Source organism: Carettochelys insculpta, chromosome 18 (assembly GCF_033958435.1).
Source record: "Carettochelys insculpta isolate YL-2023 chromosome 18, ASM3395843v1, whole genome shotgun sequence".
Taxonomy (NCBI): domain Eukaryota; kingdom Metazoa; phylum Chordata; order Testudines; family Carettochelyidae; genus Carettochelys; species Carettochelys insculpta.
The window spans coordinates 6,268,893-6,295,656 of NC_134154.1; the positions used below are offsets into that span (position 1 = coordinate 6,268,893).

General features: G+C 52.5%; 1 protein-coding gene across 1 annotated transcript in view; it reads left to right on the top strand.

The window, feature by feature from the left end:
* KSR2 (kinase suppressor of ras 2) overlaps nucleotides 1-26,764 on the top strand; it is a 237,264-nt gene that overhangs the window by 150,014 nt on the left and 60,486 nt on the right. The window contains exons 10-13 of the mRNA XM_075012305.1: nucleotides 9,660-9,828; nucleotides 19,804-19,845; nucleotides 23,291-23,357; nucleotides 26,494-26,542. Of these exons, the coding sequence (XP_074868406.1) occupies nucleotides 9,660-9,828; nucleotides 19,804-19,845; nucleotides 23,291-23,357; nucleotides 26,494-26,542 (327 nt within the window). The remainder of the gene's footprint in view (nucleotides 1-9,659; nucleotides 9,829-19,803; nucleotides 19,846-23,290; nucleotides 23,358-26,493; nucleotides 26,543-26,764) is intronic.

Below are 26,764 nucleotides of genomic sequence, written 5' to 3' on the forward strand. Positions count from 1 at the left end.
AGATCACAGTCCTGCTTCTGTGCCAATGTGCTTACTTCTAAAGCATCGGGGATGAGAAATGCTGAATGCTGGTGAAGGAATTCCTTCTCCCCCAAGTGAGCTGCTTATCGGTGTTTTCCAAGAGGTCTGGGCAGCTGCTGCAGCGTGGTTGTAAATGGGACTTGGAAAGTTGCTCAGTGCGTAATCCTGGTGGGTCAGAGTGCCTGACGTGACACCAGCTCAGTGCTCCTGGGACAGACGTTGCTTGAATGCAGAGCAGAATTTGGCCCAGGCGCTTTACTCCAAACCACAGTAGACCCCCTACTTACATGATTTCGACTTGCACGATCCTTGGAACAACACGAGTCGAAATCAACCAGTGCGACGGTCCCAGTCAGTTTCCTGACTCCTGTGAGCGGTGAGGAGCCAGGAACCAGGCCCTTGTGCTCCTGGTTCCCAGCAGCTGCACCTGGCTCCCAGCTCCCTTCCACTTGTGGGAGCCAGGAAACTGACCAGCACTGGTGCACTGGTCAGTTTCCTGGTTCCCATGAGTGTCAGAGAGCTGGGAACCAGGTGGCAGCCAGGCCCTGGAGCTCCTGGGTCCCAGCAGCTGTGCCTAGCTCCTGGCTGCCTTCTGCTCACGGGAGCCAGGAAACTGACTGGCGCTGCTACAGCCAGCTCCTGGCTGCATATGGTTCCCAACTCCCGTGGTTGGGGCCGTGGGTAATAACACCATCATATCCCACGTGAGGAGTCCTTCCTGGCAGACGAGCTCTAGGGTGCTGCTCAGTAATTTGTCATAAAACCCACCCTTGCGAAAACTGCACCCACGTCCAGTGGGGTAAGGGAAGGGCTGTTCAGGGAGACAGCCCAGAACAAGGAACGCAAGGGAACATTGGGGGACAGACGCACCAGGGAGTTCAGGGAGCCAGGCACAGCGATGCTGGTCAGTTTCCCGGCTCCCACAAGTGGAGGGGAGCCGGGAGCCAGGCAGCCTCTTGAGCACCATGATCAGGCACAGAGCTGCCCCCAACTTCACTCTAGCTCCCGAGCCTCTCTGCCGCTCGCTGCCCTAGCTGGGGGGACCTGAAGGTGGTAGGGCTCCTCCCCGTCCCTGTCCTGACATGCAAAGTTGGACTTATGCGTGGTTGCCCAGGAATGCAGCTGAGTCAGGGGTCCACTGTACAGCCAAACAAGCATCCCCCATGGTGAAGGCCTGGCTTGGGGGGCAAGGCACCGCTCTGCCTCTTCCATGCTCACCGCAGCCCAGCCCCCTGTTGTGGATGCTGTTCCCTGTGCCACACAACCGGTCCCCTCCTTTATGGCTGCTGTCCCCCTCCTCCCCACCAAAGGGCAGCCTGTGTCCCCAGCCTTCTCGGTTGGCTGGAGCACTGGTTAGCTGGGCAGCCAGACCCCCAGCCTTGCCCTCTGGCTGGACCGTGGTCTTTTGGCGAAGGCAGTGCCTTCCCTTGCTTTTACCACCCGCTGCTCGTGCCCCTCCTTGAAATCACATAGCTCCCAAGGGTGCAAGCGAGAGCAGCTCTTTGCCCCCCGGTGTTTGGGATCTCACTCCTGATTGCTGTTCCTTAACTGGCCACTCTCTTGACTGGGCCCAACCATCTCGTGCTGGGCCCTTTGGGGAAGGGAAGACAGTCTCAGCTGTGGTTGATGCCCGGGACTCTGGGAGTCACGTGCCCCGTGTTTCTAGTCCTTGTTCTGTCACTGACTTGCAGTGTGACTTTGGGCAAGCCACCGAACCTCGTTCTGCTGCGGTTCCCCCGTGCGTAACATAGGAAAGCTCCGGATTCCCCACTTCCCAGCAGCATGGTGAGGCTTAATCCGTTTCGAAAGAAGACTCCTTCAAACTCAGCCTGCCGTTGCTGTTTGTTTGGCTCCTTTTTAGTTCAGCCTTTGACCTCTTTTCCGCAGCAAAAACGAACTAGTAGGGCCATGGGAGCAGCAACTCCCTAACAACTTCTCCCTGGAGGGCCACAGCTCTGGCCTTCCTTTAAAACCTGTGAGACAGTTGCAAGTGGCCACCAGCTGCCTGGAAGCACCACTTTGTTCGCAGGGGCTGATCCGGTTGGGGAAGGTGTGTGTGCTTTGCTGGCCGAGGGCCTGCTTGCCTACGCTTCAAGCTGTTGAGGAGAAGCTGGTCCCAGGGAAGAGCCTCACTGAACACCCTTGTTCTGGGATAAGTGCCCCGCAGGAAGCTGTGCTGGGTCTCAGGCAAGTGGTTCGTTGCCTTACCTGGATATAAGGGAGGTGGGAGGAGCCACCTAGAGAAATGAGGGATTTAGAGCATGGACAGTGCAGGTCCCATAGAGGAACCATTGGAACAGTCAAACCTGAGATTTCCCATCACCATCAGGTACCCACACAGAGCTGTGTTACGGAGCGCCCCGGAGCCCGCGTGGTGCATCGCTTCCAGGCGCGTCTCCCTCTGGAAGAAACACGAGCACAATTGCTCCAGCAGCAGTGCAGGGCTGGCAGGGTGAAGGCGTGCACCTGGTTTTAGAGTCGCAGCGACCGTTCTGCTGATGCACGCGAGCAGTTAGAGTGGATGAGTTGCTGCAGCTCCGTATCAGGGGTAAGAAGGACCCAGCCTGAGGACAGGATGTCTGGCTCTTTAGAAACTGCCTTCTGCAAGTGCAGCCCTGCCTTAGGGCTCCAGTACTTGAGTTTCAAATGAAGTTAGCTGCCAGGAAGTCTGTTTTCATGGGAGGAAGGGTGGGAACTGGGTTCTTAGGTCCAGTTGTCTTTCTTTCTTCCTTCTCAGACTGCTAAGTCAAGTGAAATCTGCAGTTCTCCCTGGGATTTTACCTGCCGTTAGGTAACCCACGATAAGAACACGCCTTTTTCTCCTAGCAGAGCAAAGGCTGAAGAGAAAATGTCCTGATGAGCGTGAGAACTCCAGCCAAACATGATGCCCCAGTTGTGAACCTGCCCCCTCAGCCTGGGTGGGCTGCACTTACGTCCCAAAGAATATGTAGCATGCACTTGCTTCTACATCGTCTTCTCTCCTTTCCGTGCTCCCTCTGCTCTGCTCCATTGGGTTGCTCCACCTTCTGGCCTCTCCTCCATCAGTTTAACAGTCAGCCTGTCCTCTTAAAGCCGCGGCGTCCAACCATCAACAGCGCAGTAGCCACGTTATTCTGAAAATACATTTATGGTTCAAGCCAACTGGCCCCACTCAACCGGTCAAATAGCCACATGTGGCTAGTGACTAGTGTGTTGGACAGCACAGTTAGGGTCGCACAGGTCATGCTGTGGGTGCACAGCATGAGGCCGACCTGCGGGGAGGTGAGGAGCGGTTGCTGTTTATGCCTCGTTATGCTCAGAAGTGGGTGTAACCTTACGACAGGCCTGCAGGAATGCAGCGGGGCCTTGGGAACATCGTGGGACAGACACACCAGGGAGTACGGATGGGATATGTATCGGTTACAGCCTGCAAAGATCTCCGCGGAGCAACAAGGCTGGCTACCGTACATCATGCGTCTAATCATCTGTGCTTACAGCTCCTCGCTCCATCTAACATGCCTCACCGACATTAATGAGTTCAATCCTACAACACGCCTCCATTTTTCACAGCGCAAAGCTAATGATGCTGAGGCACGGGGGGAGGGTTATGATTTCAAATGCTCAGTCCCCTGAGGCTCCTCAGTTCTGGGGTGCCTAACAACCCCAGGGAGGAAGAGCTGGGTGCCCACAACTCCTAGTGAGTTCAGCTGGAGCTTCGGCCGTGCAACACCTCTGCGAAACAGACTCAAGGAGTCTGATGCTGCCCAAGGGGCTTCGGGAGCCCTTCTGCAGCTGTAAGACTTGGGGACCATTCTGAAGGAGGAAGTGGCCTGGCCAGGTGTGGAGTCCAGGTGTCCCTGAGATCCTGCTCCCTTAGGATGTTAAGTAGACCCCTTGTCTGAAAAGGTTGAGCAGTCGCAACCATGGATTTCTTCCCCACCCTGCACTGAATGCTTAAGACGCCACATCCTCGTGATGGGGAAGAGAGGAAAGTGAGCTCTCCCCAGACTGGTCTGCTGGGTTCAGCTTGGATGAAGGGTCTTCCGTCTCAGGCTTTCAACCAGGAACCGAGCGTCTCCACCCTTCTCCGAAGCACGTGTCTTTGCTGCCATTCGCCACTAGAAAAGCAGGGCCAGAAGCTTCAGTCACTTGCCCAAGGCATGGAATGAGTGAGCAGGTTTGGGCCCACAGCCCAGACTGCCCGATCCCTGGTGCTCTGCAGTAACCGGTAGGCTACACTGCCTCTCTGGCCAACTAATCTGATGATTCCTGACTATATATTGCAGCTTTAAGGGAGAGGCTCCAAATCTCTGACCTGAAGAATGAAGCTGGACTCGTATCCAGCTCCCCGCTGATTCATCTCCATGTCGTATCTCGTAGACTGGAAGGGACCTCCAGAGGTCATCAAGGCCAGTCCCCTGCCCTCTTGGCAGGACCGATCGCCATCCGTAACGGATTTTTTAAAAATCTATTTGCTCCAGATCCCTAAATGGCCCCCGCAAGGGTTGAACTCACAACGCTCAAACCACAAAACTGCCCCGATTAATCCTCACATCCTGAAACTCTCCGGGCTGGTTTCTTCAGGGCGCTGCACCTTCCCGTCTAGGCTGCTCACCGGCACTGCCTGCAGATGCCAGCCAGGCTCATTCCTCTCTTTGCCGTGGAAACAGAGTTACTTGTGGGGGAGCGGGTAGAAGACCTGGCAGACTCTCCTCTTTGCAGTAACACCTTCCAGTTTGCTCCGTGGTCTGTTCAGCCATCTGCTGGGGCCAAACTTCACAGATGGCTCTTTGGCTTTCCGGTCACGTCTGCTCCTCCAACGCATCCGAGGCTGAGCTATATATCAGTGCATTTGGTAGAAACCAAATAGAAACCTGTTTAGGGGCGTGTAAACCAATGAATCGTGCAGAGCGGCACTAATTCACAGGCCCTCATGAGCAGGGCAGCTAAGACCACTTCTCTAATGAGGTCGGTAGTTATGCGGCAGAGCAGACATTGCAAATACAAAATGGACCAGGCTCTTTTATTTAAGTGCTTCCCCCGACTGCTGCTTTTATCTCCTAGAAACAATACAGACTTTTCTGACCGTCTCCTGATCCAAATATTGCTCTGTTACCCCGGCGTAAATCTGGAGTAGTTTCATTGGCCTCAAGAGTTACTCCAGATTTACACCGGTGTAACTGAAAGCAGTTTTTGGCTCACCACCTTGCCACCCTACCTGTCAGAGCTGCTGTATATAACCACCAGTAAACCGGAGGTGAGATTAGCTGGAGCTGACTATCTAACGCTCCACCTGTTGGGCTTTTTTCAGTGTGTTTTCACTCAGGGGAAAGGCGGCGTTGTCAGAGTTATTTTCTTTAACAGCGTAAGAAGAAAATGGAAGCAGTGCTTTCGACGTAGCTCTTTTCCCACTAGTTCTGCTCCATTTCAGCTTGTAACTCTCCAGAGGCGACAAATCGAAACAGGAACTTCTGTGAACTCCCAGCTCTCGAAATCTTTGGTAAAACATGTTAAAAAAATAAGCACAGCAACTTAATCATATTCCTGCAGGGTCTGGGAAAGCTGACAAGACCAGACCTGTCAATGCACCTGGCTTGGTCTTTCTCCTGCTCTGTGCTAGTAATAGTAATAGTGCACAGTTTTTATTTATTTATTATTAAATTTGACAGAGGCTGTTAGTTCTGGTTAACAGGGAATTTAGAAGCCCCCACAAGTGATGGCTAATAGAAGCACGAGGCTTGTCATTCACAAAGAATGGCAAATTTCAAAACCAGGCTGGTTGGCTGTGTCCACACCCAAGAATTTAATGGCTGGATTTTCAGAGATGTTGAGCACCTTTGCCAATCAGTCTAGGGACTCCTCAGTTTGTCTGGAGCCTCCTTTCCTTCATAGTTGTGCTGGTCCAGTGACTGCTGGATTTGGGATGATTCTTTCTGGGATGCAGACTCTAAACCGAAGACTCTTGGCAAACTCCAACTGGCAAAATTAGCTGATATTTTTTATCTGGCTTGTTGCAAGTGGTTTCTGAGATTCCCCATGTGACAGCAAATGCACAGTGGGAGCTTGCAAGTGGGGAGTGCAAGAGTCGGCAAGAGTTTGCAAGATACTGTCAGCGAATTGCCATTTTGCACCCATCATGCTTAATAGGGGTCAGCTTGGGAAGCAGGCTTTGCAGTGGGTTCTACAATGACCTGCAACTCAGGGGCCGGGGGCTGTAATCCTGGCCCTGCTGTTAGCCTGTGAGGTGACCTGGAGCAAATTACTTCACCTTGGTTTCCCCCTCTATAAATGGGGTGTTGTGATGTCCATCATGTAAAGTACTCTCCTAGCAATGAACAGGGTTAGGTACCTAGTTTGCACTTGTGAGATCACAAGAGCCATAGCCAGCGTGCAGAAATAAATACAATATGTCCCATTTTGCCCCCTACGTCTTTTGAAAAAAACGGTCCCCCACGCTCCTATTGTCTTTCCACTCCAGGCCAGCCTCCTGCGCCCGTTACTGGGGTGATACCCGTTTTCAGTACGAATGGGACTGAGAGCTCCTGGGCAGAGGGGCCTTCTCTTTTATATCTTGCAGCAGGGCCCTGGTGGCTTCCGCCCCTGCTGTAGTGACACAGTCACCTGAAGGTCAATAACCTCAGTACTGCTTGTTTACAGACTGTGCTCCCCCACCTGTTCCCTGTACACAGCTTGGGTTCTAGTGTCTGCTCCCCGGAGGGAAGAACTACCCTTCTGCTCCCACACTGTTCCCCTTCTGGGCTGCCTTCATCCCAGCCCTAAACGTAGCCCCAGGCTAATTGGGCAGGCGCCTGCCTCCCATTCTCCAAGGAGCTGCAGGTTGTCTCTTGCCAGCTCCACTTTGCTTCTTCTAATGGGAGCTGGCATGACAGAGGGCTAAGTCAGCCACTCTCACCCACTGCGATCAATAAAGCTCCTGCCCTCTAACGGCACTCTATAACTGAGTGTGCAGAAGTCATCTCGCTCTGCTTCCGGAGCAGACATGGGAAAACCAAACTGCTTTGGCAGCAGCATCACACAGGACGAGGCGTCCAAAGTAAAACAACGCACAGCATTCCCTGAAATACCTCGTGCCCTTAAGCGCGTTTGATCTGCAGGGGACTGTGACCAAGGCTTTCAGAAGTGACCTGTGCTTTGGGGTGTTCCATTGGAGACGCCCGAGAGAGGCCTGATGTTCGGAGAGAAGGGGCTCATCAATTCTGGAAAATCAGGCCCTTTTAAGATGCCTTGAGTAGAACAACAAAATCACTACAGGTTGAACCTTTCTCATCCAGCACCCTCGGGACCTGACCGGTGCCAGACAAGAGAATTAGCGAGACAACAGGAGGTCAATATTTCCTAGCACGTTACCAATGCTTCCACAGTTTACTGGGCCCTTAGAATACATTTGGGGGTCAATTACAGCTAAATAACAGCACAGAACACTGAGAGCCAGGACTGGTGGCTGTAAAGAAACTTTATGGGACCACAGAAAACCTGGCCGCACCCAGGATAAGTGGTTGTCTGGCTTCCTAACATCATGCCGGATTACAGAGTTTGCCGGCCAAGAAAGTTCCGGATTAGAGAAGTTCAACCTGTAACAGCCTTGGCCTCCAGTTTCCCTTTGCGTAGATCAAGAGGAATGTGGACACAGCCAACGTGAAGAAATTCTTAATATTTCAAGGCAGAGCCTACCACGTTGGTGGAATCTCCATCCCTGGAGGTTTTTAAATCCTGGCTTGACAAAGTCCTGGCTGGGATGATTTAGTTTGGGTTGATCCTGCTTTAGGCAGGGGGCCAGATTTGATGATCTCCTGATGTCCTTTCCAGCCCTAGGATTTTATGATTCTGTGTTCCTAGTTGCACAGATGTCAATATTATGGAGGGGCTTTCCCTTTTCTAAGCCATGTTTGCTGGGAGGTGCGTGTGGGAGCGGTGGTGGTGGAAGACGTTCGTGCCTTTTTTCAGATCATGGCTGAGTTCAGACTTGTTCTGCTGGTTGTGAATTTCAAAACGATTTGGTTTTAAATAATTGAAATAAGATTTGCCCGTTATCCAATGGTACGTTGGAGATCCCATTTGTGTAATCTTTCCAGGCAGATCCCCCTCTCTCCGGCACATCTGCATGCCACCGATTGCAGTCAGTGATTCCTTCCTTGCTGGTTGGCGCGTGCTGTGGGAACCAGCAGTGTTTTGTGTGAGACAGGACAGGCTGTGCAGAGACTGGGAGACTGGCTGGCTCAGGTGCACTGTCTCCTGGGGAGCCAAGCTAAGAAAGGGAGCAGTGTGGAGCAGGGCTGGGCCATAATTTTTGCCAGGGGAGCTGCTCCATGAATTTTGGAAAGGTGCCAGGGGCTGCACGTTTCATATTAATGGCACTTCTCACTGTCTGTTGCAGGGGCAGGTAAGTTACAGCTGGATGGCTGGATGCTGCCTGCAGGCTGCATCTAGCCTGTGTACCATTTATATCCCACCTCTGCGGTAGCAGTGGGGGCAGTGAGCTGTGGGCTTTTTAAATAGCCACAAGAACCACAGGTGGCGGCTGGGCAGCATGGTAGCAGTGAGGGCTGGAAGCTGCGGTTTAAAGGCCTCCCTGCTGAGTGCTGCTACCGCACCTCCTGGCTGCCACCTGGGGTTCCGGCAGCTATTTAAAAGCCCGCGGCTCCTGGTCCTCGCTGCCACCTCAGCAGTGGGATATAAATCATATGCAGGCCGCATATAGCCTGTGGGCTGGATCCAGGTGTGAGGTGGGCCAGATGCAGCCTGCGGGTTGTGTTTTGCCCATCCCGGGTGTCGAGCCTTTGTTTGTCGCTCCCTGAAGCTGCGCCTCCTGACTCAGTTAAGGGTCTGAGGAGGAAGGATCAGTCGAGGGTGAGGTTTAGTCGGCAGGAGCAGGGAGGGAGGAGAACAGGCTGCTGTTTTGTATCGGGAATGTTGACCAGTTCTCGCAAACATTGATGCGGATGCGTAAAGTTAGGCACCTCTGCGCCAGCTACGTGCCTACCCAACAGTCTCATTTCCAGGCATGCCAAGGCTCCGGAATGGCTGCAGCAAGCCAGTGGATCCTGCCAGGTGCCCGGTACCCTTGGACCCCTCCGTGCCTGACTTCCCAAGTGACTTGTGATGTTAGATGTTTTCGGCTGGGGATGCCGAGCTTCAGCATGGAGTGATTCACAGGGAGGAGGGGTGATTCAGCGGCCTCACTCGTCCTTTGGAAGGGGCAGGCTCATTCTTCGGGCACGGCTGCCTCTGAAGCCGCTGGAAGCTGCAGGCTGTCCATACCTCTGCAAATCGGGACCCTCCGTCTGAAAGGCTGGCCTGGGTAGAGTGACCAGAGTGGGTCAGCTGGCCCTGTTTCACCGCGTTCCTGGCTCCCTGCTGTGCTGCACAGAGGGGCGCCCAGCTGTGGATGCGCCATAAAGCGGAGCATCTGCGGGGACTTAGGGACTGGGGGTTTGGCAGTGCCTGCCCAGGAGGGACTGGGGGGCAGTGGTTGCTGTAGCTCATTCCCAGCAGGCACTCAGAAAACGCAGATGCTCTTGTGCTAGGAGGTTGCCTGCCGTGCTGGGGACAGCACAGCCAAGTCTGTCTGCCTGCACTGCTCTCAGAGGCTTGTGTTGTTTTTCCTTCCTCCTCTCCCCTCGCCCTCCTTGTTCCTGCAGGACCATATCCCGGTGCCCTACCAGCCGGATTCCAGCAGCAATCCCTCCTCAACGACATCCTCCACACCCTCCTCGCCGGCCCCTCCGTTACTGCCCAGTGCGACTCCGCCGTCTCCCCTCCACCCCTCCCCGCAGTGCACTCGGCAGCAGAAGCAGTTCAACTTGCCAGGTACCTTGCTGTGGGCAGGTTGCCCCCAACCACGGGGGATGCTGAAGAAATTGCTGTGTAACACGCAGGCAGGTGACACTTGCTGAGTCCCCTGTCCATGAGGCAGGCCGTTCCCAGGGCTGGGCAGGGATCTCGCCGGTGTGCGATCTTGGGGAGGGGAGCCCAGCTTCCCCTCTTTCCCTGCTGTGGAATGCTCGGACCCTTTCTGTGATCCAGGCAGAAAAACTTGTGGAGGGCTCAGAAAAGAGCGGCAGGACCGATTCTAGATCTCGAAAACCTGCCCCATAGGGAGAGAGTGACCAAGCCCCACCTGTTTATCCGAGAGAAGGTTACAGAGGTGACTTGATCGTCATCTACAAGGGGAAGACGTGTCCGATAACAGAGGGCTCTGTAATCTAGCAAAAACCACAATGTGAGCCAATGGCTGGAAGTGGAAGTGAGACAAATCTAGGCTAGAAATACAGCGGGCGAGGGGGTGGCATTCCCTTTAAGCTGAGTTCTTGGGAGGCAGAGCCTTCACACCCACCCACATGGGCATCCTCTGCTTCTATTACTGGTGCACACCAGCACATGCCTTGGTGCATATGACAAAATTTATTCTACCTACGGAAGGAAAAAATTGGCTGGAACAAGTGGCATGGCGGGAAGGATTTGCCTCGAGAGTAATTCAGCACCCGAACGACTGACCGAGGGACAGGGTAGCTTCCCTCTTGCAATTTTCAAATCCAGTCTGGGTGTCCTTCTAGAAAAAGCTGCCCTGGCTCAGCCAGAAGTTGTGGGCTCAGAGCGACTGAGGGAGGACCTCTGGCCTGTGCGACATAGAAGGTCAGGCTAGATTTCCATGGTCCTTGCTGGCCTTAAGATCTGACTCAGCTTGTCCCATTGCAACCTTCCCTGACGGGTTTCTTTGCCATTCGCTGGCCCAGCCAGCCAGTGGGAGGCTGTGTGTGCATTCAGGTCTGGTGAACAGCTCTTGAGTGGAGGGTGGTATTCTCAGCTGAGCTCCGTGATTTGCAGAGTGTGGACAAAGGTCCGAATGGCTTTCTGAACCAGCACCTCCAACCATGTTCTAGAAGGACCAGGGATTGCAGGGGGCGGGGGGTATTAGTGGTATCCTGCCCAAACTAGCTTCCCCCGTTTGAGGTGACAATGTGACAGCACAGTTGATCATTCATCACAGGGTGGCTCCTTCCCTTTCCCGTGCACGCTTCCAGCAGGGAAGCAGTGAACAGGGTGGACACATCCATGGTCTTCATTAGACTCCAGGGCTAGTGGTGTATTAAAAGAGACAGGGGCAGTTCGCCCGCCACCTGAGATATTCCTTAGGGTGTTGGTTCCATACCATTCATGGTCTGAAGCTCAACCTCACGGCCCTAAGGGCAAGATGTCTGGTAAATGAAACCTGGGCTCTGGCAGTGGCCACCTGAAAAGGGGAACAGTCACTGACCCCCCGCTCACCCCAAGTGGCCTGTTTCAACCCTTTAGGGAAGCACTGGCTCTAGGAGTAGGTATTTGTTCCAGGCCCACCCTTTCTCTAGGCAGGCAGCCCAGGCAATACATGTGCATTCTGGTGACGCTGCCTATTGTCACAGCAGCCCATTGATCGGGGTCAACATCTGTTTTCCTGTTGAAGAGCTCTAAACAGCCACCCATGATCACTCCGGTCACCTCCTGCCGGCCAGGGCTGGAAGCAGACCCGTGGCCCCACAGTGTGGCCAGTGGCTTCTGAGCCGCACTGGTGGTTTACTTTGTGGCACGAATGCTCAGCCTGGGGGGTGACCGTCAGGCCGCGAGGGGTCGTACCCACCTCGTTATCTTTAGGGAAGCAAGGTCGCATTGATGTTGTGAAGGCCAGGACTATGGCTAGTCTTGAAAACAGATTAGATAAGCTCACAGAGGATAGGTCTATCGATGGCTATTAGCAGGATGGGGAGGGATGGCGTTCCTGGCCTCTGTTTGCCAGACGCTGGGGACAGGGGATGGGTCACTTGGTAATTGCCTGTTCTATCCATTCCCTCTGGGGCACTTGGCAGTGGCCAGTGTCTGAAGACAGGCTATTGGACTAGAAGGAACATTGATCTGACCAGTATGGCTGCTCTTGTGAGTCTGAGTAGGGAAACAGTTGGGTACAGCTGTCCTAAAGAAACCAGGTCTTACGCCTGGCCAAGTCCCGGCTATGTTTGATCCACCCCAACCTCACTGAACAGCCTGGAAAGGCTGAGAGATGGCGGGGAGGGAGATTTGTGTCTTGAATGAGTAGTGGTCACCACAGAGAGAACACACTTTGCCCAGTGAGGGAGTAAGGAGAGCAGCTCACCACCAGCAGGCCAGTTTCCCCTCTCAGCCCCTGCTGAACTGCGTCCTTTGCAGCCTGACAGGAAACTCCCATGCAATTGCCATTTCGGGAAGTCAGAATGGGCCATTGAGGGACACAATGCAGCTCTGGGAAGTGCTGAAGGAAGCACTTGGAGCACTGATGGCCTTGTTGAGAGCTGCTTGGGAAGGAACAGCTTGTGCTTAGGACAACGTGCTGGGCTGGGTGGCAGTTGTTTTCTGCACAGCACACTCTGTGTAAGACAGTTCCCTGCTCTGAAATCGGTAAGTCAAAGCTTCTGAGCTACATGGAGGCCCATTAGCAGCTCCTCTCTCTCCCCAGGCCATTGGAAGCCGTGTTAAAAAGATGTACATGGAAGCAAACGGAGCCTCCTGATTCTCCAGGTGACAGATACAGTCTGTCCCCCTTATTCCTCTTGAGTAAATGGGGAAGCTCAGGGATGAGCACCCGGCCAGGGTCACAGAACAGCCTCTGGCAGAGCTGTGATTTCCAGTCCCCAGCTCCAGCTGGAGCACAGAACCTGCTGAAAGCAGCCAGCCAAGGGCATCAGTCATGGCCAGGGCCTGGGACCAGACACAGGAGCAGTGACCTGAGCAGTGCAGAGACTTCTATGTGGGCTCCCAGGCCGGGCTGCTTCCCCTAGAACCAGTGGCTTGGCTGGGTGGTAACACACCAAGCAAGTCCTGTCTCTAGGCTGCCTAATGTCTGCAGTCTGCACTGTGGGAGCCAGGACCAGGCAGGGACTGTGCACACTTTCTTCATGCAGTGGTACCAGGCATCACAATACAGGTGTGCAACAGTCCTGGCTGTGCCGTTCCTTGGCCTCCTGTGAGCAGAGGCAGCCGTTGGCGCTGACCTGGCCAGTGGCTTTACATTTAGGATTAAAAAAGGCTCATTGGTGGGGGCCAAGATAAACGCAGACTCTTCCTCTGTGTTTGACCTGTTGTGTATGGTGCTCCTAGTGCATGGTGGGAGGCAGGCAGGGCAAGCTTTGAAACCCCCTCCTGGCTCATGCTGGCTGTCAAGGAACAACCAATGGTTCCCTGAGATGTCCTGTTGTAGGTGCCCATGTATATTTGCCATAGCACAGTGGCTGGGGTGTTGGACAGGGTTCTAATCCCAGCTTGGCCATTGACTTGGGTGAGTCCCTGGGCTTCGATACCTCAGTTTCCCCATCTGTAGCCTAGGGGGAGTGATACTGACCCTACCTCCTTTGTGCAGTACTGTGTGGTCCGTGAGTGCAAAGCAGGGGATAAATACCATTTAGTGCTCTTACGTCCAGTAACTGCAACAGCAATGGCTAGCTGCTGCACTGACACAGGATTTAAAAGCACCTGCGTGTTGTCATTTGAATCAGAAATTAGGTGAGAATTTGCCAACGTGCCCTGTGCCCCAACACAGATGTTCCTGGTTCTCAGGAGAGGCTTGGTGGAGCGGGCATAGGTTATGCCAAGGCAACGCAACTAGGGAGGGAACCAGCCCTCTTGGCCTGGGGTCCCATTCACTCAGCTCCTTGCTGCCTCTCCTGCCGCTGGAGATAGCTTTCTCATCTTTCCTGACTACCGATGGGACTGGCTAAACAGACCCGGTATCCAAGAGCAGCCCGGGATGTTGAATTTTCATTCAAGGTCCCATTTTTAGCTTCTGCTCCACTCCACTGGCAGCTCCTTCTTCCCACCAGAGCCCCAAGGTCTAGGACCTTCCAAGTGCCCCCGAGAATGCTTCTGCTGCAGCTTTGATCTGCAGTATCCTAGACTGATAGTATCGTAGAACACCAGAACTGGAAGGGACCTCAGGAGGGCATCGAGCCTAATCCCCTGCCTCACAGCAGGACCAAGCCCCGTCTAGACTGTCCCTAAAGGCAAAGCTCTTCCCCTTCTCTGATGAGTGTGGTGTGGGAGGCTTCTTACCCTGGCATAGCCTCCTCCTTCTCCTGGGAGACGTGAGCGCCCCCTCCATGCTGTCTGCCTGGAGGAGTTTGCCACACGTGTGTTTTCAATTGTCTGTGTTTTAATGGTGATGCATTTTGTTTAAAGTGGAAATAACAAAAAATAAAGTCGGCAGCAGCAGCGCCTTGTCGGAGGCATATGGCCGTTAGAGCCGCCAGCTTGCAGGGGTGGCACAGATGCCCACAGTGTGAGTCATCGCCACTGAATCATTCCACTCTCCTTCCAATGAGTTAATTAGACAAAGCGGCATTTGCACAGCGTGAACTCTGGATCGCCAGTCTGCAAGGCACTCCAGCCTCACTTCCCCTGCGAGGAGGGGAGAGGCCAAGCCAGGCGAGATCTAACTCCTGAAGTTGCGGCGATGCAGAGGAGGGATGCTTTGTTCCTAACAGGTTTCATTAGCAGCCTCACGCTGAGTGAAACGGCACAGAGCGGTGCTAGTCCAGCTTTCTTCTGAAACTTTAGACAGGGTTAGGCGGCTTGAAATGCAACTATTTCCTCCCAGGAGTCCAAGACAACTCCGCTTTGATCTCCGCTCAGTGGAGACTAGTTCTCCTAACACTGTAAACTGTGGTTTGGGGGAGTTAATAGGGAGGAGCTGAGACTGATCCTAAGCTGGTGTCAATCAGCAGAGCTGTGTCGACTGCAGTGGAACGCTGCAGACATAGACCAGCTGTGCATCAGGCCCCCTGGATCAGTTCAGCCCTTAGTGTAAATGGGTTGAGCTCGAGCAGAGCTTCACACAGCTCCACTGTGGCTTACGCCTGTCCTAGTGCCAGCCTTCCTGGATTTGTGCTGCAGGAATGCTCCCCCAGCGTGAAGGCCTCCAGGGGACATTGAGGGAATATTATGTTGGCGTACGTTATTTTCTTCTTGTGTGGTGCTGTGGCTTGCGGTCTTTGAAGAGTCCATGGGGCCCTTCGTGGTAACACGGGGGTCTAGTCTGATGTCAGATTCCTCTGTCTAATTATATTTGGGCTCCCTGAGGATCCCCTGTTGTTTTTATCGAATTCGATGTTCTTTGCCGCCACGCCATAGCCATGTGTCGTTCTGGTGCATCGGTGACTCCAGAGGTACCTGCATTCTCGTGGTGGAAAAAGTGGCTCTTCTGCCCTATGGATTTGATTCACTGTGCTGCGCCCCATCCCCGGCCCTGTGGAAGCCTCTTGGTGTGGGGCTGGGATTTCTGCCAGGAAGAAGGCAGGGTGGGGCTGCTGCAGTTCTGCAAGGCGGAAGAAGCTTTGAGTTTCAGCCCAGGCTCCTGAGAAGCCTTGCTGTCTCTTTGTGCTCAGGCCAGGCAGCTGCTCCTGCTGAGCCCACGAGTGTGTGGTTGTGTGCTGCTGTGACTGGGGTCTCCTTCCCACAACCACCAGCAGATTTTCCATGGCCAGCGAGCCTCCGTTTGGGTTCTGCCTCTTTGAACTGGGACGTGGCTGAATGGACAAGGATAAATGGAGGCTTTTCAGTGACTTGTACCATTGTGATGTTGTGTCCTAGCCTGGGTTTTCCTGGCCCCGGCTAGCTGCTGGAAAGCTGGCCGGTGGCGTGGGGGGCACTTCCTTTTGCAGAGATGTTTTGCTGCAAGTGCAGTGAGTCTGTCTACGTCTCCCCTACAAAATTTAAAATTAAGTTGATGCAGCGCTTTCGCGGTAAGGAAATCACTTTTGCACATCCATGTGATGCTCCTTGTGTCGATGGTGTGCACCCTGGACAGAAGCGCCTGCACCCACTGAGCTGTCAGTATGGGGCCTTGTGGGATAGCTTCTGTAAGGCAGCAACAGACAGCGTGAGCAATGTGGTGTGTATGCTGACGCTACATTGACCTCATTACTATGCCTCTCACAGAGCTGAGGTTCTTATGCTGGCACAGCGGGGGAGTTATATTGGCAGGAGGGACATTTTAGTAGGGATCTGGGATTCCCATTCTATGGGTCAGGACCCACACATGGGTTGCCATTAGATTTTCTAAGGGTCACTGGCTGGGCAGCTCCTGGCTGCATGTGGCTCTTTAAGGAGCCATTTGCGGTTCCCGCTGACTCCTCCGGCTCACACTCCCTGCCCTGCTGTCCTGGAACAGAACTCAGTTTAATTGTTTTGATGGCCAGCAGGAGGGATCCAGCCAGGAAACCAATTAAACTGAGTCCCATTGCAGGGTGGCAAGGCAGGGAACTGCCTGCATTTCAGGTGGGCGAAGGGAGTAGGAGGGCAGAGGGGAGCTATGCCGAGAAGGTGGCGGCAGCCTGGTGAAGGAGCAGCAGTGGTCGAGCTCGTGTGAGGTAGGGTCAGCGAGGGAGCAGTTTGGGGCTGAGAGGTGTTTAAGCTGGGGCCTGAGGGGATGCATTTTTCCTTGGAGAGAACCTCCTCCCACCCAATTTGAATGGCCTTAGGTCACAAAGTCTTACCGCATTGTCAAGATGGGTCACCTTCTCAAAAAGGTTGGGAACTGCTGATGGACGCTTATCGAGTTAGGTTGACGTAAGCTGCCTCGCATCTACCCAGCTCTGTCATGTAGAAGAGGCCTGAGACAATGCATTTCTAGAGCTTAATTGCATCTCTGAGCTGTCTAAGAACACGTGGCTCTAGCCTAACACCTGCCTGACGTGTAAAAACCACCAGGAAAGGGGCCATCTGTTCCGCATCCTTGGTGCTCTGTCACCTGAAGGGTGAGCCATCTGTACCTTCAAACAGGCAGACTGAGGAGCATTCCTGAGAGCCCTTTTCTGGGAGGATCAGGACCTTGGTTTAGAAGCACTCACCTTCCTTTAAGACCTCGGGTGTCTGCTTTTCGCGGAGCCAGGACCAAGCTGGAGAGCTCTGCACCCCTCGGCAGGTGGGGAAGATTACGCACCACAGGCTGTCAGAATCATGGGGAATGGCCCTGTCTGCTCTTGCACCCTCTTTCTCCTCAGAACTGAAGGGAAGGCTCTGGTTTGTAAAGGGTCAAGTGCTTCCTTTCTCACCCTACCAAACACCAACCAACTTTCTTCCCTTCTGATTGTCAAAGTGTCCCTCGAGGTTTGAGGAAAGAGGCTCCCCTGGTCTTTGTGTGCTCACTGTTACCTTTTGCCTGTGTGTTGTGTGCCTTGGAGTTGACATGAAAACTTTGTGTGTAGACATTGTTCTGAAGTGGCTATCATGTACCACTGGGATGCTGGACCGTATACACGCAGAACATCTATCTTTAAACAAAATGGCTCCAAATGGTGCCGCTTTGGACAAATTCGATAAAGTGGGTGAGGCCGATGAGACCCCTGCCTAGAAGGGCCAAGCAGAGGGTTCCTGCAGGCCAACAGTGGCTTGCAAAGGCACTTCTACAGTCTGACGTGACTCAGAACTGAGAAGGTCTTTCATGGGCCTGATCCAGTTGGGTACCTTGAGATGGAAGTCAAGGACAGCTGGGCCCCTCACATCCCTTGTAGGGACAGAGTGTGTGTGTGTTCGAGCGTCTCAGATGTAAATCACTAAGGCTGTCAGGAAGACCTAGAACCAAATTCAGCTGAGCCCCTTAGAAGCTCCTGGACTTGTTAGATGCCAGCTACTTCCCTGTTGTTCTCTAAAGGTGTACGCAGTTGTATTGAAACCTGAGAGATGCTTTGCTCTCCATCTCCCCCAGGACCGCTCAGATCACCTGGCTGTCAACAACCATCCTGAGACTGATCATTTAAGGAAGTGTGAAGGGCATTTTCACTGAAGGGTCCTTGCTTAGAATTCACCTCCCCCACGGTTTAGGCACAGACATAGTCCTCTATAGCACAACTACACTGCTGTCAGAGGTGTAGACGTATGCAAGCTGGCTGTGCTTGAGCTTGAAGAAAAATGTGAGTGAAGCCAGTACATACCTAGGGCCTTGTGTTGGGATTGACTAGATTGTGTCACAACTACTACTGTTGTTACCTGAGCTAGCTTGGATGTTTCTACTCGTACCGTAATGGAAGTGTGGACCTACCCTAAGGTCTTTAGGGGGTGGCACAAGGTCCATTTTTCTCAAGCTGTTGCCTGAGGGGCTTGCTCATGCGTTAGGGCTGAGGCTGGTTGTGTTGGTTTTGAGTAATGTGTCAGTGCGTCTGCTGAAGACAGTCCGTGGGTGTGGGTGCGGGTGCGTTCGCCGGGGGTGTGTGACTGTGGTGGGCACCCCTTTGTAAGCTGACCCGCTCACTTCCTCTGTAGTGAGCTGTACAGGTGCAAATTCCAGGCTGTGACGGTGCTGAGAGGAATGGGAGAGGAAGGGCTGCCTGATCTCCAATAGGAAAAAGCAGCAATAAAAGGTGCCGGAACAGAACTTTCTTTCTGAAGAGCCAATCTTCGGTTGTTAGCTGCCGAAGATTTATCAGATGTTTCTCCGCTGTGCGGTGTTCATTGGCAAATCAATTGCTTAACAAGTGCACAGTGTCTTAGACCCATCGGCTAGAATTTTGAAAGGAATTTAAAGGACCCAGATCCCTCTGGCTTTCAAGTGGGTGGTTAAATCTCTTGGTTGGCTTTGGAGATGTCACAGCAAAATGCCGTGTAACTGCTCAGTGCTGAAGGCTGTGGAATGAAGGAGGTAAATTTGGATCGATACCACGACTTCTAAACAGAGACTGAGGCATTTACTGCCGTCAGCTGCGGGCCTCGCTGTGTTGTGACTCTTGCTGCTGGAGTGCTGTCCACAGAGCTGGCATTTGTACAAGGTACATAACATACAGTCCCTGCCCTTAAGAGCCTCTTCAAGGGTGTGTTTGTGCTTCCAGTTGGAAGTGTGAATTCCAGCTGGAGGAGCCATACCCTCGCTGGCTCCAATCAGGCTGGTGTGCTAGAAATAGAGCATTGCTGCAGGAGCATGAGTGACAGGAGGGGTAGTCACGCCCATACAATGTCTGGGGCTATGTCTAGATTAGAGCAATCCGTCGACAGAAGTTTTTGTCGGAGGGTATCTTCCGGCAAAACTTCTGTCAACAGATCACAGCCAGATGGCTAAGCTGTTCGCAAGAGCGATCTGCTCTGTCCACAGAAGGCAAACGAACTGCCCGGCCGCTTTATCAGCAAAACGGCCAACCGCAAGCACAGCAGACAGGGCTGCCTGGTCAACAGAAGCCCTGTCAACAGAAGGCCCCCCAGAATGTGCAGCCCGGCTGTTTGCGGTCAGAGCTTTGTGGACAGAGGCGTTCTTCCTCGTGGCAAGTGGGATACGGCTGTCAAGGAAAGTGCTGTGTTCTGTCGACTTACTGGCAGCAGAATGCCCTTGGGAGTCCGGACGCTCTGCAGGTTTTGTCAGCAAAGCCCTCTAGTTTAGACACGGCCTGGGACGCCTTCGAGGCAGCTCCCCCTCGCACCCAGCTGCAGCTCTGTCCTTTTTGCGCATAACAGCTCAACCGGGGTTAGTGTGAGTCCGTCTCATCAAGCTGGAATTCACCTCTGCAGCTTCAGGCGAAGACGTACTGTAAATAACAGGCCGTGTCTGGGAGATTTAACCGTAGATAAGGGGCTGTGTTTGTGTGAGGTTTAACTGAGGGCAAGTCCATGCGTTGCGTGGCCAAGTGAGACAGAAGGATCAGGTGCTGTCCTGGGGTCTCACTCTCTGGTGTCCAGCAGAAGCTGGATGTTCTGGGAGGCAGGAGGCCGAGGTGTGCAGAGGTGTCCCTTCTAGTCTGATTGTGCTGCATTGTGCTGATGTTGTTCACTTTTTAAACTTCTTCCTTTTTCCATCGCAAGCCTCCCACTACTACAAGTACAAGCAGCAGTTCATTTTTCCAGGTAAGTTGTTTCAAAGTGATCATAATCAATTGCTGTAATGTAGAGCATGCAGGGTGACCTCTCTGATTTAACGGCAGCATTATGTTCTCTGTCCTGAGCTTCACTCTTTACTGTCATCCTTTAGGGCAGGGGTGCACACAGTGAGGGCTAGCCCCCCCGCTCCCCCCCCCCAGCAGGGCATGAAATTTCGTAAGGAGGGTGCAGCACGGTCGGCTGCTGGGTCTCAGTCTCATCCGTCTCCTTAAAAAAGTTCAAAACCAACAAGAAGTCCTGTGGCACCTTATAGACTTACAGATTTTGGCACATAAGCTTTGGTGGGCAAAGATCCTCTTCGCCAGAGAGGTGAGTGAGGGGGTCCAGAGGAGAGTCTAAATTTACGGGCTAATGAGAAGGACGGAGTCCCCATCAAGAGGAGGGCCAGAGCTGACAAGGTCTGTTCAGTCATGTGTGGCCAGCTATCAGCAGCTAATGTGGAGTTGTGAACATCAAGAGAGGAGAAGCCAGGTCAATTCAGTCAGGGAAGATGTGGCCCATTATCAGGAGCTAATGTGGAGGTGTGAACATCAAGGGAGGAGAAACTGCTTTTGTATCTAAAAATGTTGAAATCCGTTACTGGTTTGGTGTCTGTGTATTCAAATTAATAACAGTTTTACATTCTACAAACTTATTTTCTTGTTGAATAGTAACAGAGAGGAAGCCGTGCTAGTCGACACACTATCAAAACAAAAAGCAGTCAAGTAGCACTTTAAAGACTAGCAAAATGGTTTATTAGGTGAGCTTTCCTGGGACAGACCTCTGGTCTGGCTATGGTCTGAAGAAGTGGGCCTGTCCCACGAAAGCTCACCTAATAAACTCTTTTGCTAGTCTTTAAAGTGCTACTTGACTGCTTTTTGTTTTTATTTTCTTGTAAATGTCAAAAGGTGTTTTTTTAATATAAACAAAACCAAAATTTCCATTGTAATTTCCAGTGGTTTGGATTACATTACAGGGACAAAAACAGGGGCCTGGCATAAAAAGTTTGCTCACCCCTGCTTTTGGGGACCTGGATGGTGCGTGGGGGAGGGGTTTAGGCGTGTTCCTTCAAGAAATGAATCATAGAATTCTAGGGCTGGAAGGGACCTCAGGAGGTCATTGCGTCCAGCCCCCTGCTTCAAGCAGGATCAACCCCTACTAAGTCATCCCAGCCAGGACATTGTCAAGCCGGGACTTAAAAACCTCTAGGGATGAAGAATCCACCACCTCTCTAGGCAATGCATTCCAGAGCTTCACCACCCTCCTGGTGAAGTAATTTTTCCTAATATCCAACCTACTCCTCTCCTTCTGTAACTTCAGATCATTGCCCCTTGTTCTGCCCTCTGTCACCACTGAGAACAGCCCCTCCCCATTCTCTTTAGAGCCCCCCTTCAGGAAGTTGAAGGCTGCTATTAAATCACCCCTCCGTCTTCTCTTCTGCAAACTAAATAAACCCCAATCCCTCAGCCTCTCCTCAGAGGTCATGTGCTCCAGCCCCTTAGTCATTTTTGTTGCCCTCTGCTGAACCTGCTCCAGCACATCCACATCTTTTTTATACCGGGGGGCCCAAAACTGCACACTGTATTCCAGATGTGGCCTCACCAGTGCCGAATAGAAGGGAACAACCACTTCTCTAGATCTGCTCACAATGCTTCTGCTAATACACCCTAGTATGCCCTCAGCCTTCCTGGCTACAAGGGCACACTGTTGACTCATATCCAGCCTTTCATCCACCATAAGACCTAGGTCCTTTTCCACTGTACCACTGCTTAGCCAGTCAGTCCCCAGCCTATAACAATGCTTGGGATTCTTCTGTCCCGAGCGCAGGACTCTACACTTCTCCTTGCGAACCGCATCAGATTTCTTTTGGCCCAATGCTCCTATTTATCCAGGTCACTCTGGATCCTGTCTCTACCCTCCAACGTATCTACCTATCAAAGGATGATGATTTGACTGAACTACTCAGGGTGAAGTTCGCCCCAGTGTAGCGAGTTAGCAGTGCAGCTTGGGAACTGCACAATGTCTGCGCCATGTATTGGCTTTCTGCACAGGCATGAGTTTCACCCTACAGCGAGCACATTCACCTGAGAGTTTGCAGTGTGTTTCAAGTGGCCCAGCCTCCTCCGAGGCTGTCCTTAAGGTGGGCTTTTCTGTGGGGTGGAAGGGTGTGGTATTTGAAGAGGAAAAGGAATGGGTGGAAAGCCCTGTCCGTATAGCTGAGATCAGTGGTGCTAGTGCCTGTTTGAGGGTTTCCCCCTGCCTCGATCGAGGGCAGATGGAAGATGGTTTGGGAAGTCACGAACATAGGAATCAGGCTTAAATGCATCCACAGGGAGGTCTGGTTTCTGCTGCTGTTTGACAGCAGGGCTGTTGAGCCTAGGGAGGAGCATCATTGTGGCTTACAGCACAAAAGGCTGCGAGCTATGGAGCGGGAGGGAGGGGCAGGTTGGCCACAGGACACAAGGAGAAACTTGCCAAGGGTAAGAAGTAGCAGGGGAAGCATCTGCTTCCTGGCTGCGGCTGTGACCATGAAGGGTGAACTTTACATTACACCGTAGCAGCCAGCCAGCTGGAGCAGCTCCTCATTGCCCTTGTTGACACACTGCAAGGTCTGGAGGAACTTGTAGAGGTCTCCTGAAGGCTTTTGGCCTTCATCTGGGGGTCTCTCTTCCACACAAATTCCACCTGCCTTTGGACTTGTCTCTCCCAAGCCCAGAAATGGCCTGGTTCACCAGGGTTTTCTGCCGCATGGAGTCACAGGCGCTTGTGCAAGAAAGTGCAAAGGGCCGAGTGATTTGGAGCATCCTGACTTGGTCATTTTTTCTCTCTGCTTTGCTCAAAGGCCTGTGCCCCAGTCAGTGCAGTGCCACGGGCAAGTAGGCCAATAGGCAGCACTCAGTGGGAGCCGAGATGTACCACTTCATCTCCTATTTTCTTTTTCCTGACAACCTCTTTCTGTTTCCCAACCAACCTTCTCTGCGTTCTTCCCCCTCTTCTCACTTTCCAGGGCCCTTGGCCTCCCATACTTTGAAATAGGGCTTCCTTTTCTCCTGCTCCGACTTCCCCAAATGCTCCATCCTGGTCTTCTGCCTCAGGCAGGGCCTTCTCCCGGCAGAGGCGGTTCTTCCTCATGGTGTGTGGTTGCCTGACTGGAGGTGCCAGCTGCTGGCACTGGAGGTTCCACCGATATCCACGTGGCCTGGGTGTGGGTGCAGCTCTGAGGTGGGATAGAAGAGAGGCTGGGCCCGAGCACCTCTGTCGAAAGCAGGTGTGACACCACAGAGCTAAGACAGTCACTCCTCGGTGAGCCGAGGAGACGGGGGGGCCAGCCACTTGGGGAAACCCCAGAAAATAATGGTGGTCTTACTGCAAACAAACTGCTCTACCTCCAGTGTCTCTCCCTCTCTGAGTGCTCCTTTTTTTTTTGTTCCAGACATTGTGCCTGAGACACCGACCCGAGCACCTCAAGTTATCCTTCATCCAGTGAATTCCAGCCCAATGTAAGTGGGTCTCTTGCCTTGTCTTTCTACTCCCACTGTGCTTTGTGTTCTTCACTCCTTTGTCCCCCTGGCTCTTGAGGAGGGCCTGCTAGGGGGGCAGGTGCCTTCGCTGGTTGCGTGGTTGACGCCTGCCTGCTTGCTTTGTGCAAGGGTCATCCACAGAGGTGGTAATCGGGCTTATTTTGGTAAGCAGACCTGTGCCGATGGATCCCCCCAGCCGACTCAGACCAGAATTGCAGGGAAATGATCAGAATGATCACAGTGGAGATAGGAGATCGGTCACCTGCCTGGGCGTTAAACGCACACAGAGGTGATGATAGAGCTCAAGAGGCACAGAGAGGAGTAGCTGCAGCCTCCTCTTCCATCCCAGCTCCCAGTCTCCTTGCTGCCCTTGTAATCTACTCCTGTCACCTCCCACGGAGGCTTTTGTTCCCTCTGCTTTTCAGGCAGCTTCATCCACCGTGCTGCGTGGGGGGCCAATGAGAGGCTGAGAGAGAGCAGAAGAGGGACGGCTTCCTTGCTCTGTGCTCCAATGCCCGCACTCGAGCAGCTGTTACAGGGAACGTTGGCTTTGCCCGGTAGCCTCGGGTAGAGCGTGCGCAGCTGGTCTGTGGGGATGAGGCATGTGCAGTAGGAGCTGTGAGAGGCCTGAGCATGCTCAGAGAAGAGGAAATCTGCAAAGGTGCTAAAAAAAGTCTCTTCTGGGCACGTGCGAACTATCAGTTTTCCGAACATTTATCATTTGGCCACATTTGGGTGGATTTTTTTGAGACCGCCAAAGTCACAGAGACCAGACGCCTGCTAAATTTCAAGCTCCTCTTAGAAGCACAGGGCTGCTAGAGCTGGTCCAGAAGAAGGTTGCAGTGTCTTTTTTAGCATGGCCAAAACATTTTCCCCTAGCCTTTTTCTCTGAAATGGGTCTGCTGTTTTGTCTCAGGCAAAAACAATCCAATGAAAGACCAGTCCGACTCAGACACCTAGCAAGGAAAACTTCAGCCAAAGGGGTAGAGTTTGGCAAAATTATCGACAACTGAAACCAGGAAGCCCAGGATGTCTTTACTTTGCCTCTCCCCTTTTCTGGGGCTCCAGTGCCCCTCCCTCCATGGCTCGCTTTCCCTGGGCTGTGACAGGGATACTTGAGGGGCCGAAGGCTCCAGGGCAGGGCCAAAAAAGAGGCATTTGGAGTATGAGTGGGCTCAGGGCTGGTGAAGGGCTTGGAGTGTGGGCGGGGGATGTGGGCTCCAGGCTGGGGCCATAGATAAGGGGATTGAAGTGCAGACAGGCCTGCCAACCAGGGGGCGGCAAAGGGGCCAGTTGCTGTGGGGCCTGGTATTCCACAGGGGCCTGGTGCTCCAGCTGCTGCTGCTTTGGTAAGCTGCAACCAAAATAGCAAAAGAGGTGGGTTTTTTTTTTTTTGGAATTTTGGCAAAAACTCAATAATTCAAGAGCCGCAATGCTTGTGAAGACGAGACGCTCCTTAATAAATAACCTCAAAGCACACATTTTGTAACCCCTCTTTTAAGAACAGCGCACGCACAATGATTTGGAACACAATCCATGTTTCCTGCAGAACATTCACAAACTTTTTACATAATCTAGTGCCTCGCGCTTCACAAGTGTGCGTTCGTCCCACTGTCTCCCTGACTTCCACTCCCGAACCCACTGGAATTATGCCAGTTTTACTTCACTTTTAATCTCAGTTTTCTTACTTAAAATGCGTGTTGCCCTTCACAGCAGGAAAGCCGCAAGCTTCCTTTTCCTTTTGAAAATCAAGACCTTCATCAGCAACACGATCAAAACACAGATGCAATATCATATCCCACAATGCACTGCGCATATTAAATGGAGAGTTAGCCAACTTTTTGAGATCACACATCAGTTGCTATTTAGATATGAGTTGCTCATTTTTGGGTTTTAGACGTTCCCCGTTGATCGAAAGTAATCAGGTTTTCTGGTTTTTAAACTTTGCAATTATAACGCCGGGAGCCACAAAGACGTCCTTAAAGAGCTGCACATGGGTCCAGAGCTCCAGGTTGCAGAGCCCTGGGCGAGGCCAAACAAGACCTTGCTTTCCTACTCTCACCAACAATCTCCATTGTGACTATTTTCAGTACTGTCCTACTTTGGTGCTACAGCTACCCCTGCTGTTACGGCTCATGCTCCCTTGAGAATTCCCTACTATGGAGACTTACTTTTTGCCGTTGGCTTTGTGGTAGCAGAGTCTGTTGTTCGCCTGGACGCCCTTGGGGCAGGGTGGTCATTTGATTCTGTGTTAGGACAGTGCTTAGCATCCCAGGACCCTGGTCTGTGCCAGGCCCTCCCAGTTCCTGAGCCGAACTCTGACTTGTCCAGTGAGTGTTGGTTCTGTCCTCGTTCAGGCAAACTCCCTCCAGTCAATAGGCGCTCGCTTGTGTAACCTCACCGAGGGGCACAGGTTATGGTGCAATAGTCATCTCCTGTCATCCTGTCTTGCAAAAGCGAAAGCACATGAGGAGCTTTACTTGCTTCAGTGGTCCCGTTAGCTCTATGGGGCTCCAGCTGTGCAGGATCGGGGCCCTTGGGAGCAAGCATCATTGAGGATGTCAGACTTGGGGCCCAGCCTACAAGAGATACCCTAGTTAAGTAATACACTTACAGTGCTACAAAGGCTCTCTGTTTTCCCACGGCCTGCTTACTGTGTGCAATGGGGAGCTGCTATCCCAGCTGTAGCGGCAATCTTTAAAATCCTTCCCTGTTGGTGCTCAGATCTTCACAATTAATGACAAAAAAAACCAATCCTCTTTTCCCTTACCTCAGATAGATGGGTTCACCTGCAACTTCATCTCCTAGCACCTTTGCTAGAGAGCATGGTCCTGCCTTCCTAAGACTGGGATGTCCTTTGGGTCTTAGATCTCCTTGTTCTATTAACTGGGCTTGAGCCACAGACTTGAGGATGGAGCTTTCTTAATGGGGGAGGGCAGTTAATTGGGACCTGGTGACCAGGAGAGAGTTTGTTCAGACCTGTCTCTGAAATTAGCTTGTCTCCAAGGCCTGTAGAAAGCCTGGCCTTTCTGCCTGCTGGTTTCTTTTGTCTTAGTGGAGGCTGAGCTGAAGGGAAGGCACATGGAGGCATATTAATTTGTTTTATTTTCAACAGACTTGAAGGAAATCCATTGCTTCAAATTGAAGTGGAACCGACATCTGAGGTAAGAGACAAGCTGCTGCAGGCTTTATTTCCTTTGGAGAACCAAAGAAAAACTTTACAACCTGAATTTTGTTAAAATAAGACCCTGCTATGGCCTAATGCTTTGGCGTCTTCCCCACTTATGATGTATATCTCTTCTCAGAGACAATTATATGGAGCTGGCTGGCCTTAGCATTGTGCTTAATAGACCGTTATATTATGTACATCTCAGAGTGCATTGCGC